The 19,009-nt window shown below is 46.4% G+C and overlaps 1 protein-coding gene across 1 annotated transcript in view; it reads left to right on the top strand.

The window, feature by feature from the left end:
• SUSD5 (sushi domain containing 5) overlaps nucleotides 1-19,009 on the top strand; it is a 49,376-nt gene that overhangs the window by 10,440 nt on the left and 19,927 nt on the right. The window contains exons 3-4 of the mRNA XM_042903393.1: nucleotides 4,135-4,253; nucleotides 17,671-17,859. Coding sequence (XP_042759327.1) covers nucleotides 4,135-4,253; nucleotides 17,671-17,859 — 308 coding nt within the window. The remainder of the gene's footprint in view (nucleotides 1-4,134; nucleotides 4,254-17,670; nucleotides 17,860-19,009) is intronic.

Here is a 19,009-nt window from a genome sequence, read left to right as displayed (position 1 = left end):
ATCCCGAGAGGGCCATGCTGTGAGGAAGTCCAGGCCACAGGGAGATGCCCCACAGAGGTGCCCTCACCGATAGCCCCAACCGGGGTCTCGGTCCATAGCCAGCATCGACCGCCAGAGACGCCAGTGAAGGTGTCTCTCCGTGATTCTTGTCCCCCAGCTGTTGAGTTCTTGCCGGCTTCTGGGTCTTCCCAGCTCAGCCCTAGACATTACAGATCGGAGGCAAGCCATTCCCCTCGGGCCCTCAGTTCCCGACCAAAGGAATCCATGTGGAGAAACGATTCTTGCGGCCAGCCGGGAGAAAACTTCCCATTAGTTCTGGTCACTGCTTCTTTAGTCATACCCAGAAAAGGCAGGGGCCATTCCTGTCTCCTTCATGCCACAGGAATGTGAACGAGCAGAGCGGGCTCCAACAACTGCTTTGGTTGATAATAACCTTGAGGACGGGCTGGCAGATGGCCATAGACAACACACACAACCGGGCTGACTTACATTTCCAATTGGGCCACACGTGAAGCAGCAGTTGGACAAAGAAGACCGCTAAGGCTACCCCCAAAGCTTTTCAGTGAATCTGGAACCGTGGCTCTCTCTGCCTTACATTTTACATCCGGGTTCTGGACAGACAAAGTAGGTCCTGTGCATGCATATTTCCACAATGTAGTTAAGTGTGGATATTTTTCATAACGTTGTTGCTGTCATTACATCAGATAACCAGGGTGTTTAGGAATTGCGAAGAGCCAGTTTGAAGCCAGGCTGGGGTCTCCCAGGCTTTACAGATCAGGAGTGGGTCTTTGGAAAGGTCTGTCCTCTCTGGGTTTGCGGTATGGTGTTAGGACATATTAGTAGATCTCTACATTGCTTAGATGATATTTCTTTGTAGCAAACATACTTCCTTGATAGATTTACAACACGACGTATTAAAAATAAAACTATTTTGATGTTTCTGGAACCAAGAAGTATCTGATCATCAATACATACATTTCAGCCATCCCCCCTCCACCCTGAAGGCCAATTATTAAATGTGTGGAGCATCTTACAATTGATGGCATAGTGAACGTACAGTTCATGTGATCTGTGTCTCCATGGATTTCAGTTGACTGTACACATAAACCCAGAGGGGGATGGAGCCCTAAAGTGGTGAATCCAAAATTGGGGGCCACTCGCCTCCTGGAAGCTTTTGCTCATTCCATAAAGGATGACTGAACAAAACCGAGTGGCAATTTACATAGCTTCATAGGACTAGGACAGAGATTGGAATTCAGGTTTTGTGTAGGCAGGTCCTGTGGAGTCGTTTGCTTTGGGCTGGGACATTCCAGGGCTGTACCCCAGGAGTAAGAGTAAACTGGAAGAAGTATGCAGGCCCTCACGGGAACTGCAGCGTGGCTTAAAATCTTCTGGAGCCACGAGTGTGGCTTGAGATGATACTGGAGCTCCAGTGTTCCATATAGCTAGTGGAACTGATTTTAAACATCCTCTCTAGAAGGATGACAGTATCCTAGGCAATGTATTTCCACTAACAATTTTAGGAAAAATAAGATTTGCCACACAATATAACATTAAAAAATTTTTTTTAATGTTTATTTATTTTTGAGACAGAGAGAGACACAGATGTGAGCGGAGGAGGGGCAGAGAGAGAGGGAGACACAGAATCCGAAGCAGGCTCCAGGCTCTGAGCTGTCAGCACAGAGCCCGACACGGGGCTCGAACTCATAAACCGTGAGATGCTGATCTGAGCCGAAGTCAGACACTTAACTGACCAAGCCACCTGGGCACCCTGCCACATAATATAACATAACCAGTTACATTAGGAGACAAGGCAACCAGAAAAAAGATAGCGAATAGAAGCTCTAGATATTAGCATTGGTAGATGCAGACTTTAAAATAACTTTTCAAATGTTCAGAGATACAGAAGATACAAGGAGAATTTTGACAAAAGACTAAAACTATGACAGTAACCAAGTGGAAGTTCCAGAAGTGAAACATACAGTAACTAAAATTAAGAGCATAGTGGATGGGGCGCCTGGGTGGCGCAGTTGGTTAAGCATCCGACTTCAGCCAGGTCACGATCTCGCGGTCCGTGAGTTCGAGCCCCGCGTCAGGCTCTGGGCTGATGGCTCGGAGCCTGGAGCCTGTTTCCGATTCTGTGTCTCCCTCTCTCTCTGCCCCTCCCCCGTTCATGCTCTGTCTCTCTCTGTCCCAAAAATAAATAAAAAAAAAAAAAAAAACAAACAAACAAACAAAAAAAAAAACAACCAAAAAAAAAAAACGTTGAAGAGCATAGTGGATGGATCTAATAGCTGATTAAAAAAAAAAAAAAAAAAACCCAAAGATAAAATTAGTGAACCAGAAGATATTTCAGGAAGTATCCAGAATAAAAAAAAAAAAAAAAAAAAAAAAAAAAAAAAACAGAAGAAAAAAGGATGAAAAATACAGAAGAAAGGGTAAGAGGCAAAGAAATATGTAATTGGAATTTTGAAAGAAGGAACAAAAGCAATTATCTAAAACTTAAGAAAAGACTTATCTACAACTGAGGAAAAACATCCAGGCACAGATTCAAGAAACCCTTCAAAACATGAGTGGGACAAATAAATTCACAACTTGACACATCATGGTGAAACTGATAAGAATCTAATAATATGAAGGAAAAATATTAAAAGTAGTAATAAGAAGGGGTACCTTCCAAGGAGTGACAATAAATGGACAATGAAAGCCCCAAAACAGTTGAATGATACTTTCAAAGTACTGAAAGAAAATTGTTGCCAACCTAGGATTTTATACCCAGTGAACATATCTTCCAGGAATAAAAGTAAAATAAAGACATTTTCAGACAGACAAAAAGTGAAAAAATTCATTATGTCAGACCTGCACTAAAAGAAACCCTAGAGGCTAATATTCAGGCAAGAGGACAGTAGTTACAGGTGGAAGCCTGGAGATTCAAAAAAGGAATAGAAAGAGTAAACATAGGGGTAAATTGAAATTGTGTAATTATATAGAGCAAGAATAATAGTACTAAACACTAAGTGGCATATAAGTCAGGAAGTGTTTTAAGTATGTTAATATATAGTATTTTAATTTTTTATGTTTATTTTTAAGAGAGAGAGAGAGAGAGAAACAACATGAGCAGTGGAGGGGCAGAGAGAGAGGGAGGCACAGAATCCGAAGCAGGCTCCAGGCTCTGAGCTGTCAGCACAGAGGTGGACGTGGGGCTCAAATTCATGAACTGCGAGATCACGACCCGAGCCAACGTCAGACGTTTAACTAACTGAGCCACCCAGGTGCCCCAATACATAGTATTTTAAGTATTTTTAAGTTGTATTGTTGGAGAAGAGTGTAACCAGTGTAACCACTAAGAGGATAGTAAAAGGACATATAACTTACAGACCCATACAGAAAAAGGGAGTGCCAAAAAAAAAAAAGAAGAATTCAAACAATCAAAATAGGAGAAAGAAAAGAGAGGAAGAAAGAATGCACAGAACGAATAGAAAGATGGCAGGTTTCAATTCACAGAAATCTGTGATTAAATTAGATTAAAATAGATGGGACGCTTCATTTAGAAAACAAAGATTAAAAAAAAAATCTACTACTTGCTGTTTACCAAAGATACCCCTAAATATATCATGGGGCAAAGATAAATTATGGTTTGTTAAGTAGCATGTATGTGGAACTGAATGATATTAAAACGATAACATTCTCAAACTTGTAAGCTGCTACTAAAGCTGTACCCAGAGGAACACGTAAAGCATTTAAATGTTTGTGTTAGAGAAGAGGAAAGGCTAAAGGTTTATAAACTAAGTTACGACCCATCTTAAGAAATCTGAAAAGGAACAGAAAAACCCCCTCCCAAAGAAAGGAACCGATAAAAAAAGCAGCATTTTGTGAAATAAACAAAACCATACACTAGAAAAGATCAATGAGGTCCTTCCTCTGAAACTTGAATTGGTACATTCGGCCTCACTGAAGCATCACCTGTGTCTTCCTGACCGTAGACATGTGTTTGGGGAGAGTATTTCCCTACGGATGCTTTCAGCCAAAGATCCTAAATCAGAAAAATGTCTGCTGATTCCGAACCGACAGCAGAAAAGAATTGTTCTTTCCCGTTCTTAGTCCCCCTGACACAGTCTTCTTTGTGTGTTTCAGGACAACCGTGTGCAGCAAGGGGAGGGGTGAGCAGCAAATCGTGAGAGCCGTGGACGTGAGAATTGAAAGCAACCCGGTTCCTGGTGGCAGGTCCAATGCCCTCTGTATGAAGGATGAAGGTCAGTGCCAGAACCCTTGTAAAGGTTCTGGAGGGTGTGCCTGGTGGTTGCCATCCGAGGCTGCATTCTCCGGAAGCAGAACTTGCGACGAGAAAGGCTTCCAAAGAAAAGCCAGTAGGGCGGTGGGGCAGTGGGCAGAGAAAGCAGGGGTGCCATACTCAGCAAAGTCCACAGTGGCGGTGAGGTGATGGGTAACTTTGGCTCGGTCCTACAGGAGGTCTCAGGAGACAGTGAAGGTCACCAGTTTCCCGGATCAGGGGTGAAAAGGCAGGGGTATCCACACCGCTGCACCTGTCAGTCATTGGATAAGGGCTGCTTCAGGGAGATGTAAATCCCCAGGCTCTTCTGGTTTAAGATGTGTGCTGGTGAAGGGTTCCAGTAGCCTGAGTGCCACCCTCCGGCAAAGATGCAAAAGTGCCCACCAGGAACCACCATGGAAACGATCAAGGCATCTAGGTGATGCGGGGCAGACCCCTGCAGCATCTGCTACAGTTGCTGATACAGCTTGTCCTTCGGTCTGTCTTCGCTGTGGACAGCACACTAAAAAGGAAAAAAAAAATCATTTTTTCCCCAAAAGGAAATTTACAGGATTTAGGAAACTGCTCCAAGGATGGATAATTCTGCTTCCCTCTGGTAAATCGGCTGAGCAGTGAGAAAACCACAGTGGAGTCTCCAGGATAGCATCTCATTGCACTGAAATCACTACACCTTCATTATCAGAAACACATGCTGTTGAGAGGGGGGTGTACGTGCAAACGGGGCAAAAGACAGCTGCTTACTCGTCAGTGCTGGAAATCAGCATATGTGCTGCTTGGCTGCACATTGGCCTCATCTGGGAGGTTTTAAGAGGTACTGATTCCTGGGTACCAGCCCTAGACATTCAGATATAAATGTTCTGGGCATTCGGGTTCTTTAAAGCTCCTCAGTGATTTTAACACATCATCCGGCTTGAGAGCTGCTTTCCTTTTTTTTTTTTAATTTTTTTTTTAATCTTTATTTTTGAGAGAGAGAGAGAGAGTGAGAGCAGGGGAGGAACAGAGAGAGAGGGAGATGCAGAATCCCAAGCAGGTTCCGGGCTGAGCTGTCAGAACAGAGCCTGATGTGGGGCTCGAACCCACAAACCGTGAGAACCTGAGCCAAAGTCGGACGCTTAACCGACTGAGCCACCCAGGCGCCCCGAGAGCTGCTTTCCTAATGCAGAGTGTCCCAAACCGCTCTGATGATGAGAAATACCAAAGGGACCTGTTAGAAATACAAACCCTCAGGCTGCATTCTAGAGGCACCAATCCTAATCTCGGAGGAAGGGGTCAGAGGAGTTGGGAAGTCAGAGAGCCAGGGGAACCCCAAGGCCCTGGCTGGTGCCCGTTAGATGCTTATCAGTGACAGGTTTCTCTGTTCCTCCGGGCTCTTCCTCCAGAAGGGTTTCTTCATTTGCTAACTGCTATGGAAGGGTGTGTTGGGAGAGTCTCCTAGTATCTGCCCAGTCGAGCTCGTGAATGATGTGGCCTTGCTCTGCAGGGCTTGGGGAGAACAATACCCATGGTTTGTTTTTCAAAATCACCTAAGTAAATTAGAATGATCCTTTGAATCCCAAACACAGGCAAAAGCTCAGATCCCTGAGAGAGACAGGACAGAGCCAGAAGAAAGAGAGCATGACTTTCTTCCTTCAGTGAATATGTGGGGCTTCTGAGTCTTTTCTTTCCCTGATAACAAGGGGTGTCAGTTAGCTTTCGCTACGTAACATAACACCCCACAATGTGGTGGCGTTAAACAACTATTTATTGAGTTCACCGTCTTTTTTGGACCAGCGGTTTGTGTTTTGCTGCTGGGCTCAGCTGGGCTCATTCAGGAGTCTACAGTCAGTGGCTGGTTAGGTGGCCTTGCTTCTGGGAGTTGGTGGCTGTTGGCTAGGGCACCAGGGGCCACTGAACCATTGTTCATCATCATCCAACAGGGTAGCCTGGGCTTCCCGCCTCACAGGCCTTCAGACAGGTTGCGTCTAGGCAAGTGTAGTGCGTGAAGCCAGAGTTTGGAAACATCAATTCACATCCCGTAGGGCACCAAGCTCAAAGCCGTGATAGCAACTCCAGAATTACTGAGTTTTTGCCAAACCAACGCAATGTGCCTTCTGATATACCGCGCTCAGAGGAACACAACTTCAATTCAGGGCTATTCCTGCCAAAAAGGCATAGCTTGACTCTGATCATGAAGAAACATTAGCCAAACTCAAACTGAGAAACAGTCTACAAAATGCCTTTAAAAATGTCTCAGAGGAGCAAGGCGAAGCAACTGTTCTAGATTAAAATAGGCTAAAAAGACTTGACGACAAAATGCAAAATATAATTTGTGAGCCTGGGCCATATCCTGGACCAGAAGGAAATAGCTATAATTGATGACATCTGAATATGGATTAGGAATTAGATAATCGGTTAGGAACTGTACTGCAATTGTGTAAGAGAATATCCCTGTTCTGGAAATGTGTACCAAGGTTTTAGGGATGAAGAGACATCATATCTACAGCATACTCTCAAGTGGTTCAGGAAAGAATTACAGATACAGATATACATACATATATAGATATATATACACAAACATACATATGTTTGTCTCTATAAATAGATATCTATATTTATCATGTATCTATTTATCTAGAGAGGGGGAAATGATAAAGCAAATGGGTGAAATGAAAACACCTTGGTAAATCCAGATAAATGGGTTTTTCGGGTTTTGTTTTTTTAAATGTTTATTTCGAGAGAGAGCAAGTGAGAGCAGGGGAGGGACAGAGACAGAGAGAGGAAGAGAGAATCCCAAGCAGGCTCTGTGCTTTCAGCACCGAGCACAACGCGGGTCTCGATCTCACCAGCCGTAAGATCGTGACCTGAGCCCAAGTGAAGAGTCGCACGTGGATGCTTAACCGACTGAGCCATCCGTGCCGTGCCCCCCTGGATAAACAGCTTTGTGGAAATCCTGATTCTTAAAATTTTTCTGGAACGTTAAACTATGTAAAAATAAAAAATTTCCAACAACAAAAAAATGGTCTACGAAGTTCTCCAAAAACAACAACAACAACAACAACAACAACAGGAAAAACAAAAAACAGTCTGAATCATGGGAACCGACATGGGAAGCCAATTCGTGATGGCTGTCAGCCTATGTGAAGGGTGATGTCATGTTAGTAGAGGGAGCACTGTGTGTGGCTCATTAGTGCTCCAGAGTCCTGCCTCCCAGAACACTTTGCCTGAGCCTGGCCTGGCCTCCCCTCACCTCCAGGTCGAGAGGGATAGCCTCATGTGGGGAAGACTGGAGTCTTGGCCCTACAGGCCTGATTTATGAGGAGGCTTCGGGTGGGCCATGAAGGGGACTGAGGAATGCATGCTGAGGGGGTGTTAGGGATGGAGGGCTGCTCTCTCTTGCATATTCTAGAAAAGGAGGATGGATTCTGCCAGAGTCACTCAGAGAGAGCGCCGTCCCTGTTCAGAGCCTCCTTTCATCCTTTTGAGCCTTGAAACCGCTCCCATGCAGCCCTCGCCCTACTCAGTGGAGCCATTACTTTTCCTCAGTGGAGCCTTTGTTGACAGCGCAGTCAACAAGGGAAACCTGTGTGCTGAAGGTGTAACGCCTTAGCGGAAGCCGAGGGGAACGGGCGTCCTTGCGGCTCCCGTGGTGGTGGAGGTGAGGTGTGGTTCAGCATAGGCACCAGGGCAGTATCCCCTCCTGAGGTTGCCTTTTCCCTGACGATGCTTCACGGCACTTAACTCTGTGCTCCCACTTCTCTTTGGCAAGATGGGAACAACGAAGCGTGTTCACTCCGAAAATGGCAGACGTGGGCCTCATAAAGAGCTCAGAAGGAAAACAGAGCCTGTGGAATATCCTGGCAGCTTCCTTCCTGGGTTTCTTTTTTGAAATAAAGCTCATCATGAATGTAGACTTTTCTTATTTTCCTTCCAGTATTTTTGTTTCACTGACAGTGAGTTTCCAGCCCTCTGGTGATCTCACTTAAACTAATAAGTGAAGTTATTTTTAACCAGCTGGATGCCGATGGCATAAGCGGCCTCCGCGCGGGTTCTCTGGCTTTGCTTCTCTTGGCGGCTCGTCTGTGGGGTCGAGGGCCTGACGTCTGCAGGCGTCACGTCTCTTCTCGCCCCCTCCCTGGTGCACCCCCAAGGCTCCATGCAAGGTATGCCTCCGTCTCCCCCCTGGCCGGGCTGCTCCTTCCTACCAGCCGCCTTACCTGCTCAGCACTGCACACTGCTTCCTCTGCATCCTGGACAATTGCCAGTGTTTCCCCTGAAAACAGAGAAGGGGTTCTTCCCTTCCTTTATGTCATCGAGGAGGGAGCCGGATGCTCACCTCTTTAAGAGCAGTAAGGACTTTTTGAGAGTAGACGGTTCTCTCGTTTCGTTACCATGATTTATTGTCAAATTGGCTTCCATACAACACCCGGTGCTCATCCCAACGGGTGCCCTCCTCAGTGCCCATCACCCACTTTCCCCTCTCCCCCCACCCCCTGCAACCATCAGATTGTTCTCCGTATTCAAGAGTCTCTTGTGGTTTGCCTCCCTCCCTGTCTGTAACTATTTTTCCCTCTTCCCCTCCCCCATGGTCTTCTGTTGAGTTTCTCAAGATCCACATATGAGTGCAGACATATGATATCTGTCCTTCTCTGACTGACTTCACTCAGCATAATACCCTCCAGTTCCACCCACGTCGCTGCAAATGGCCAGATTTCATTCTTTCTCTTTGCCAAGTAGTATTCTATTGTATATATAAACCACATCGTCTTTATCCATTCGTCAACTGATAGACATTTAGGCTCTTTCCATAATTTGGCTATTGTTGAAAGTGCTGCTATAAACATTGGGGTGCAAGCGCCCCTATGCATCAGCACTCCTGTACCCCTTGGGTAAATTCCTAGCAGTGCTATTGCTGGGTCCTAGGGTAGTTTGTGGGTTCGAGCCCCACATCGGGCTCTGTGCTGACAGCTCAGAGCCTAGATCCTGCTTCGAGTTCTGTGTCTCCCTCTCTCTCTGCCCCTCTCCTGCTCACACTCTGTCTGTGTCTCAAAAATAAACTTTGAAAAAATTAAAAAAAGAAAATGAAAATCATTCACGACAAGTCTGCCTTGAGAGAAGTACTTCATCGTCAGACAAATCTTTTTACCCTGCATTTTTATTTAGTTCACCAATTTGGGATTCTATGGACCATATATAGGTTTGCATTCTGTCTTTTTCACTCCGTAATGTACATCTTCCCATGACAGTGAATATGCTCCAAAGGATGATTTTTTAATGGCTATTACAACAGCCTATTATGAATGTACCCTAAATTAGACGTCCTCCTGTTCTCAGACATTTCGGTAGCTGTGTGGTTTTTGTTGTAATAAATAATACCATGATTGAGCATCCTCCTACATATATCCCTCTGCCTGTCTTTAATTATTTCAGGCTCCTTTTATAACCACAATTTCTCGGGAACTGTGTCAGAAATTGCACTAAGACCTTGTCTACTGCGTGCTGCGTTAGGGTCAGCCTCCTGGCAGAGACAATCCCCACCCCTCCACCCCCAACCAAGAGCCTGTTGTTAGTATTTACCAGCACACCACTGGTCAGCTGGAATCAGCAAGCAAACAGAGAGGAATTATGGTACAAGTGAAAGGTGTCAACATTTCAAAAGAGAGGGCATTACTTTGAGGAGTCAGAGCAAATGAAACTGTTTAGAAAATAATTCATACACTCATTGAACAGCTATCTTTAGCTGCCATCCTCTCTCTCTCCTCCCCTTCATGGCCCTAAAGTTCCTCTATATTCACTGATCTCTATGATCTCACCTCCCATCGTTTCTTCATCCCTCCGTCCACTGCTTTCTGGCTTCTGTCCTATCACGTGAGTGCAAGCGCTCTCACCGAGGCTACTGGAGGCTTCCCTGTGGACGACTGTGGTGCATTTTGCTTGCTATTTCCACAGCCTTAAGTACTTGGTCATGCCTTCATCCCTGAAACACGTTTTCCTTTGACTTCCTTTCGGTTTCCTGTGTATCTGCCTGGCTGCAGCGGTGTGACCTGTATGAACTCTTCATTCTCTGCTCACCTCCTGGGACTCTCACCTGGGCCCTCATCTCCCCTAACTCCGCAGTGGCTTCAATTTTCATCCAGATACTCATTTGGGGTCTCCCTAAGCCTGGGGGTCTCCACTAAGCCTCAGATTCCACACACGCAGCTACTTACAGATGCTTCTTTTAGCACCTCGAACGCCACCAGTCCTGCCCTGTGCTCATGTCCTTTAACCTCCTTACCCTCTCCCTTGCCCCAGCCTCTCCTTTACTCCCACAACTTTTCTGTTATAAGTTCCCCAAAACCTCCCTTCTCAGTATCTCCCAGATTCACCTGGCTCTTGCCATCTGCACATCACATCAGCCCCTGTCCTGCTCCCCTGGACGTCTCAAATGGCCTCCTCACTGCTCCTTCAGTTTTCAGATTGCTTCCTCAATCCGTTCTCTACCCTGCAACTGTGCTCCTTCTAAAGTGCCACGGGGATTGTGTTCTCTCCTGCTCTGAACTCTTTAACTGTCCCCCTTTCCCCACTGGACAAATTCCAGACTTCCTACCCGGCTTACGACGGCCTGCCCTAAACTCACACCTGCCTCCGTTGTATTTTAGCCTTCCGTCTCACTCACATATTTCCGTTCCTCAAATAATGAGAAGGGCTCAGATATCAAAATACATTTTAAAGCTATAGTAAGCAAAATCATTTGGCACTGTAGAGGGCACAGGAGATAAATCCTCGAAAGCAGAAGGCTGGAAGTACCCAGACAGACCCAATGTGCTTAAGTGTTAGTATATAGTGGGAGTATATCAGTACATAGTGGATGGTGAGACTTCAGATCAGTGGGGGAAGAATGGGTGGAGCATTTGATAGTTAGTGCTAAGTGATTGGTTAAGAATTTGGGAAGGTGAGACAATGCATTGTTGTACTGATGTAAGGAAATCTCTTATAGGTTGATAAGGTAAAGACCGAAATACAGAAATACTTTTAAGAAATACAGTTGGTCAATAAATATTCACCTCTTTTTACCAATTTAAACATATGCATGTTTGTATAAGAAATCACTTTTTTGGTTCATGAAATTGTCCAAGTTTATGAAAATGATAGTCCCCAGGGTGCTGAGGACAAACAGGCAAGATTATACACCACTGAGCGGTGTAGATTCTTAAAACACTCATATTCAACTTGGCATAACCTGTCAGAAGCTTTAAAAATATGTATGCCCTTTCAAAAAATTCGTATACCATTTCATCCATCAATTCTGCTTTGAACATTTTATTCTAAGGAATGAGCTTGGATAAGCACAAAAGTATGTTACAAAGATATTAATTACTTAGTAGGGAAAACTGGAAACAAAGTTAATGTTTAACAGTAGGGGAGTCCACTCTGATAAATCCATTACAAATGGATTCATATATAGTGATTTACAAGTAAATTCCAATGATTCAATTATCTGTTGATAGGGAAAATACCACAATATAATGTTAAATTAATAAGCTACAGAACAAAACAGTTATATCATAGTGTGGCAAGATACTGTGTGTGTGCAAAACTGAAAACAAAACCCATGTTAACAATGGTTATCATTGGTGAAATTCAAAGAGAATTTTAATTTTTCCTGTGGCATTTTTTCCCTGTGATTTTTTTCAGGTTTTCTGGCTTGTATAAGAAATACCCATATGGATAATTTTTAAATTTTTTATCATGAAAACTTTCAAACAAACAAAAACAGGAAGAATAGTATCACCAATCCCCATGTGCCCATCACCCAGCTTCAGTAGGCAATATTTTGCCAACTTGATTTCATCTATTTTCTCCAGTGTTTTTTTCCCATCGAGATATTTTAATTTTTTTTAATGTTTTAATTTATCTTTGAGACAGAGAGAGACAGAGCGTGAGCAGGGGAGGGGCAGAGAGAGAGGGAGACACAGAATCCGAAGCAGGCTCCAGGCTCCGAGCTGTCAGCACAGAGCCCGACGCGGGGCTCGAACTCACGGACTGTGACATCATGACCTGAGCCGAAGTCGGACGCTCAACCGACTGAGCCACCCAGGCGCCCCCCATTGAGATATTTTAAAACAAATGCCAGACATGATATCATTTCATTCTAGAACTTTTGAAAATTATTTTTAGGAGGGGAAACTCCGGAACTGGTATCTTATAGATTCCATGTGACGGTAATTGATTTAAATTTATTGATTGATACAGGATTTAACTGCGTATGAGCTTTCCCACACCTTGCAAATACTGCAATACTTCCAGGGTAGAAAGTCTGCAAATTGGGAACCACTCCCCTAAAAGGCACAGATCCTTGTCAAATGCAGTTTCCCTTGGGAGAGGTTGTGAGTAATTTTCACCCATTTATACCTCATGCTGAATAAATTACAGACTTTCTGGACGGGAGGTATTTTTTAAATTGACTTATTTCATGGAGGTATGATTTATATCAGCAAAATGCACAGATCTTAAGTTTGACGAGTTTTGACAAATGTATACACCTGTGTAACCAACACCCAGTTGTGATACAGAACATTTCCTTTACCCCAGGAAGTTCCCTGGAGCCCTTTTCCAAAACTCCTCTGCCTGTCCTCATCCCAGCAGAGCCAAGGCAATCTCTGTTCTGATTCCCATCGCCATATATTAGTTTAGCCCGTTTTGGGGGGTAGGTTTTTATCTAGAGCAGTAGTTCTCCAAGAACGGCCCCTGGACCAAATAGTACTAACATCACCTGGGAACCTGTTACAAATGCAAATTCTTGGGCCCTAACCATGACCTTCTGCCGAGTTAGAAACTCAGAGTAGTGTGTGTGTATGTGTGCATGAGAGAGAGAGAGAGAGAGAGAGAGAGAGTGTGTGTGTGTGTGTGTGCACTGCCAGCCTTCATGTGATTCTGGTCATGTTCAAGTTTGAAGAGCTTGGGGACTAAGAACAAAATTGGACAGAATGGGGAGGGCAGCGCTGGTTGTGTATGGGGTGAGTAGGGTGGGACGGAACGGGGTAGGTTAGCCCAGAAGACAGCTGCCTCACATAGCTTAGAAACACCAAAAGGAAGGAGGAAAGGCTGAGCATTTGTATCAGAATTTCTACATTTTGGTTTTGCAAAGTAATAATGAGGGTCTGTAGGCTTCAAGTTTCGCAAAAGAGAAGCATCAAGTTTTATATGAGTTCTAAACCTGTGGAAACTGGTTTTCACAAGCTGTGATTGGCAAATGAGTCGTTTATTTTATAAACGATTTTGTAGACAAGATCTTCTATAAAATCTCTTTTCTTGGAAGGGAAACTAATAGAAATTGCTCTTTATGTTGCAATTGCTGAAATCCAGCTTGAGGGTCTGAGAAATTCACCAACCGCAGTCCCTACCTGCAGAATAATGGAGAAGTAGAAATAAAGGCTGCCCAAATGGAAGTTTCCCTGAAGAGAATAGGACCCAGGTATATAGCCAGCTGCTTCCCCGAGCTCCCTCGGGAGGTTCAAGATGGGAAGGTTAATGAAAAGAAATGATTCAAGTTGTGCCTGGACGTGGGTGGTGCTTTTGACATGTGCTTGGTTGTGTTAGCACACAGAACTGTTGTCCTGGAGTTTCTGAAATTACACCACCAAGAAGCCGTGCGTTTCCTGTCTTGAGCATTTGCGGGAAATTCAGAAATACACGGTGTGTGTATGCAGACCCTCAGCAGCACGATTGCGGTTTTCCCGAGCCAGATTCCAGCCTGTGCCATTCTGCAAATTAACTCCGAGGGAGAAGATCCCATGAATCTGGCAGGCTGCGAATTTGGCCTGAAGCGCCCCTTTGTCGACTCTCGGAACAGTGACTCTGCCCCTGGATCTTCCTTCCAAGGAGTTGGTGTCGTGTCCCACAGATAGCACCGTGTGAGACCGATGGGATTTACCGGCCCTTTGATAGTGAGTGTTGGACCAAGAGCCTCCGGTTTCCAGGACTAGATCCTGGGAAGAGGAGAGAAAGTTGGCACGTCCAGCACGAGTCCTGGCCAGCCGAGGAGGGTGGAGAGAGCGAGGGAGGCTATAGCCCCTGAGGTGCTAGCTGGAATCCGGGCCAGCCTGCTTGACTGAGGCTTGGTCCGTTCTTCCCAGGATGCCCTGCTCAGACCGAGTGAACCCAGAGAACTCAGACTGAGTGGACGCTTCTCTGCTCGGCTGGGGGGACCCCCGGATTTGTGGCAAGTTTCAGATGGCCGCCTGTTGTACCTGCCCCACCCGTGAAGCAAACACTTGAGCTCCTGGGCTTCACAGTCAAGGCGATTGGGGTTAAAATGCAGTACTCTGGGCCAGCTTCCCGAAGTACAACCACACCATTTTTCATTCAAGACCTCCTGTGTGAAAGAACATGCATAGCAACGACTCTCTTTGAGAAAGTGCTACCAGAATTACAAGCTGACAGGCTAATCAGGGTGGCTTCAGGCACAAGTCCTATTTTCTGTTTTCATCTTTTTTTTCTTTTTTTTTAGCATGTCTTCTTTTAAGCAATATGCCTCGTAGATAATTTGACGGAAAGGCTTTCCTTTCCAACATAAAACTAGAAGAGGAAATTCAAATTAAAAATTATTTCCTTTCTTTGAAAACGAAAAACAAGCATCACCACATCCCTTTGACGCAGCAATTCTGCTTCTAGAAGTTTATCCTAATAAAATATGTGCCGAAATGAGCTGGTCATTCTGTAACATTGTTTTTGAAAACTTGAGGGGCGCCTGGGTGGCTCAGTAGGTTAAGCGTCCAACTCTTGGTTTCGGCTCAGGTCATGATCTCATGGTTTGTGGGTCTGAGCCCCAGGTTGGGCTCCACACTGACGGTGCAAAACCTGCTTGGGATTCTCTTCATCTCTCTCTTTCCCTGCCTTGCTTCTCTCTCTCTAAATAAATAAATAAATAAACTTAAAATTTTTTTGAAAACACTGAAAAGTTGGAATCAAAATGTCTGTAATGATTAAATAATTTGCTATGGTATAGCCTTTCAAAAGATTGGGGTAATTTAAAGTGCTAATGTGGAAGGAGCTCTAAAACGTTAGGGAAAAAATAAGCTTCTAGTTTACAGCCCTGCACGTAAGGAAAGAAGTTGAACCAATAATTAATAACCTCACCAAACAGAGAGCACCAGACGCAGATGAGTTTGCAGAAGATTCTACCAAACATTTAAGGAAGAAATAATACCAATTACTAAGACAACCTCTTCCAGAAGTTAGAAGCAGAGCGAATGCTTCCTAACAGATTCTATGAGATCAGCATTACCCTAATACCAAAATGAGACAGAGTCATGACAAAAAGGTAAATCCACAGACCAATAGCTAATGAACATAAATGCAAAACTCCTCCACAAAACATAGGCAATTTGAATCTAACAACATATAAGAAGGAATTATACACCATAACCAAGTGGGATTTATTCCAGGCATGCAAGACTGGTGCAACATTCAAAAATCAATTAATATAACCCATGACATCAACGAGCTAAAGAAGAAAACGCACATGATCGTATTGATAGATGCAGAAAAGCATTTGACAAAATCAATACCCTTTCAAGGTACGATTTAGCAAACTAGGAACAGAGGAGAACTTCAACTGTATAGAGAACATCTATGAAAACCCTACAGATAACCTCGTACTTAATGGTGGGAAATTTGAAGCCGGAAATCTTAGTGGGAACACGAAGTTATTTTGTGTACTTTGAAGGGAATTTATTGTGTCTGCCCCTACGTGAGAGGACCGGGTAGGTGAGGGGCTTCGGATCGCACCAGGAGTGGCCCTGCCCACCTCGAGGGTAGAGTCTGACCCGTGTCTCAAGCCCCAGCTCTGTAACCATTAACCTCTTCCTTCAGCTAAGAGTGTCATTCCACACAGTCAGACTCCGTGTTGGGATCTGCCCCACAGACCTATGAACCCAAAGGCCTCACATGAGCCGGACCCCAGGGCTCCCACTGATGCAGAGGCAGGAAAGCTCGGATCCTCCTTTTCTCACCTTCAGGGCTCCGTCGCTGGCTGACGTCTTGGGTTTTTCATAAGCAATTTGCAAGTTTTAATACAAACCAGCCTACATTCATGGCTAACAGGCTCATTTCCAGTAAAAAAAAAAAAATATGCACCAGTAAAAACATTCTGAGAGGACATTTAGAACAAGGGTTTAAAAGGAAACCTGGGCCTCATTCCCCAAAAGTGACTCTCGGGACCAGCCTGAGGGCAAAGCCCTGGAAGAGGTTCCAGGGAATGGGGGAGGGGGGGCTCTTCTTCATCTTTAGAGCCAAGCGTGGGGCTCCCCCACAGAGGGACCCGAATGTAAACTGTGGACTTCCAGTGAAAGTGGCATGACAGTGTGGGTTCAGAGTTTGTAACAAATGTGCCCCCCGTGGTGTCGGACGTGGATAATAGGGGACGCTGCGCCTGTACGGGCTCGGGGGACACATAGGAACCCTCTGTACTTGCCACTGTACTTTGCTGTAAACCTAAAACTGCTCCAAAAAACAGCTATCGGTAATACATATGATAGAAACTTAGGTTAAAACCACACACAAAACTATACCTAGCTGTGTCTACAGACACGTGTACATATATTGGTATATCTGTGCTTTTTGCATACACCAAGCTGGTGACGGTGTCGCCATCAGAGGCTGGGGGAAGGGAGGGGCACCTTCTGCTGTACCGTCTGGTCCGTAGCCTTCTAGCTTTTCGACCAAGAGTATCTATCTGTAGCCTTTTAGCTTTTCGACCAAGAGTATCTATCTGTAGCCTTTTAGCTTTTCGACCAAGAGTATCTATCTGTTGGCTTTGGTCAGTAAGACGGAAAGGAGCTTTGCTGCTAGACCTTCGCCTCTGGGTCTTCCTTGGGAGGAGACATTCGTGGGTAATGTTGCCTGGCAATTTCAAGATACAAAGTTGTAGCACTTTGTAGCACATTTATTCACTCAACAAGTTTTTTTAAGTTTATTTAATTTTGAGAGAGAGAGCGCCGCACGCATGTGAGAGAGAGTGAGCGCACATGCGAACGCAAGAGTGGGGGGAGCCGGAGAGGGGCAGAGAGAGAGAGAGAGGGAGAGAGAGAACCCCAAGCGGGCTCCACACTGTCCGCACAGGGCCCCACGTGGGGCTCGAACCCCTGAACTGTGAGCTCGTGACCTGAGCTGAAGCCACGAGCCAGACGCTTACCCGACCGAGCCACCCAGGTGCCCCCAAGCAGGTGTTTTGTCTTTAGTGCCCCATTGGTGCCAGGCATCCGGCCAGGCTCTGGGGGCGCCAGGGTGAAGGCGAAGTGGGCCCTGTGACCCCAGTTCAGGGTGCAGGCAGCACCCGGGAGGGGGAGAGCTGTTTGTTCGTTCAGGTTTGTTTTCTCCCGGTAGTTGGGGAAGGCTGACCGCTGCCTCCTTTTCTTCAGACAAGCCGTGTGGAGACCCGCCCTCGTTCCCACACACCATCCTGCAGGGCCGCACGGGCTTGGAGACCGGGGATGAGCTGCTGTACGTGTGCGCCCCGGGCCCCGCCACCGGCCGCCGCGGATCGGCCTTCACCTTGCTGTGTAACAGCTGCGGGGAGTGGTACGGCCTGGTGCAGGCCTGCGGGAAAGGTAAGCCCCCCCCCCGCCCCCACCCCCGGGTTGGGCCCCCTCCGGGCGCCCACACACCGTGAGCGGGGCCTCGCCCCTTCTGCTGGCAGCTTGGGGTGGCCTCTTCTCCACAAAGGTACCTTTGAAAGAGGCTTTCAGACCTCCCCACCCCCCCGCCGAGTTCTGGACCTGCCCACGTCTGCACTTGACCTTAGGTTAACTTTCTAACTTATTTCCCTGGAAATCTGATCAACATGCCGAACCAAGTAACAGTGCTTGTGGTAAAGAGGAGCCCTGATTGTAACCCGGGCCGGGGGTCGGGCATGAACGCAGGATGCAAGCTGGGCTTCCCCGAGTGTGGGGGGTCTCGCGACTGGGCTTAACCTTTGTGGGGACCTTGAGGGCTTCGCTAAGGGTTGTGACAGGAGCCCGGGGCTCATCCACCGGGGCGGGTCCACAGCCTCACATGCAAGCCCTGCTTCTTTGCCCCTGAGCCGTCCTGGGGCTGTCGTGGGGGTGGAGGGTGACGCCGGGAGGATATTCCAAGACAGCTGTGTGGTCTGGCCCCACCGACGACAGCTGCCCGCCGCTGTCCTGCCACCTCGTTCTGTTCCCGGGGCTGCAGCCTGAGGCAGATATTTAGTTGAGACTAACGATTCCGGGTGGACATCAGACACCAGAAACCTGATCTGATTCCCCCAGGTGTCCCCACTCCATTATCGTCATAAACCTGAGGGTCTCAGGCTTCTGCACCCACCCCCCACCACCCTGGGGGATTCTCCCTGTAGCAGAAATCACTGTCCCCAGCCACAGCCTGGCCTCCCTCCTCATGACCTGGGCCTATGGCTTCTTGCCGGACTCTGAATTGTTCCCTGGCCTCAGGAGGCTCCTCTCACCCCAAGGCTCCTTTGGGGGCCACTTCCTGACCACCCCTCCCCGCCCCCCCCCCCCCCCCGCGACATCTGGGTACCAAGCGGAGGTTGGCTCCACAGAGGGGAATGAGTCCAGAAGCACAATGGTAACGCATTTATTGGGCAGTCTGTCCCTAGAACATCCCACAGATCCCACGGGGGAACCACAAGGAGACTAGGGTGATGTCCTGTCTATGAGATGCATCCGTGCCGTGGCCCGAGCTGTGGTTAGTTGTCTGTGCTGCTGTCTGCGAAGGGTG

This window comes from Panthera leo, chromosome C2 (genome assembly GCF_018350215.1).
Source record: "Panthera leo isolate Ple1 chromosome C2, P.leo_Ple1_pat1.1, whole genome shotgun sequence".
In the NCBI taxonomy this organism is placed as follows: Eukaryota; Metazoa; Chordata; class Mammalia; order Carnivora; family Felidae; genus Panthera; species Panthera leo.
This window is presented reverse-complemented; position numbering and strand designations above follow the sequence as displayed.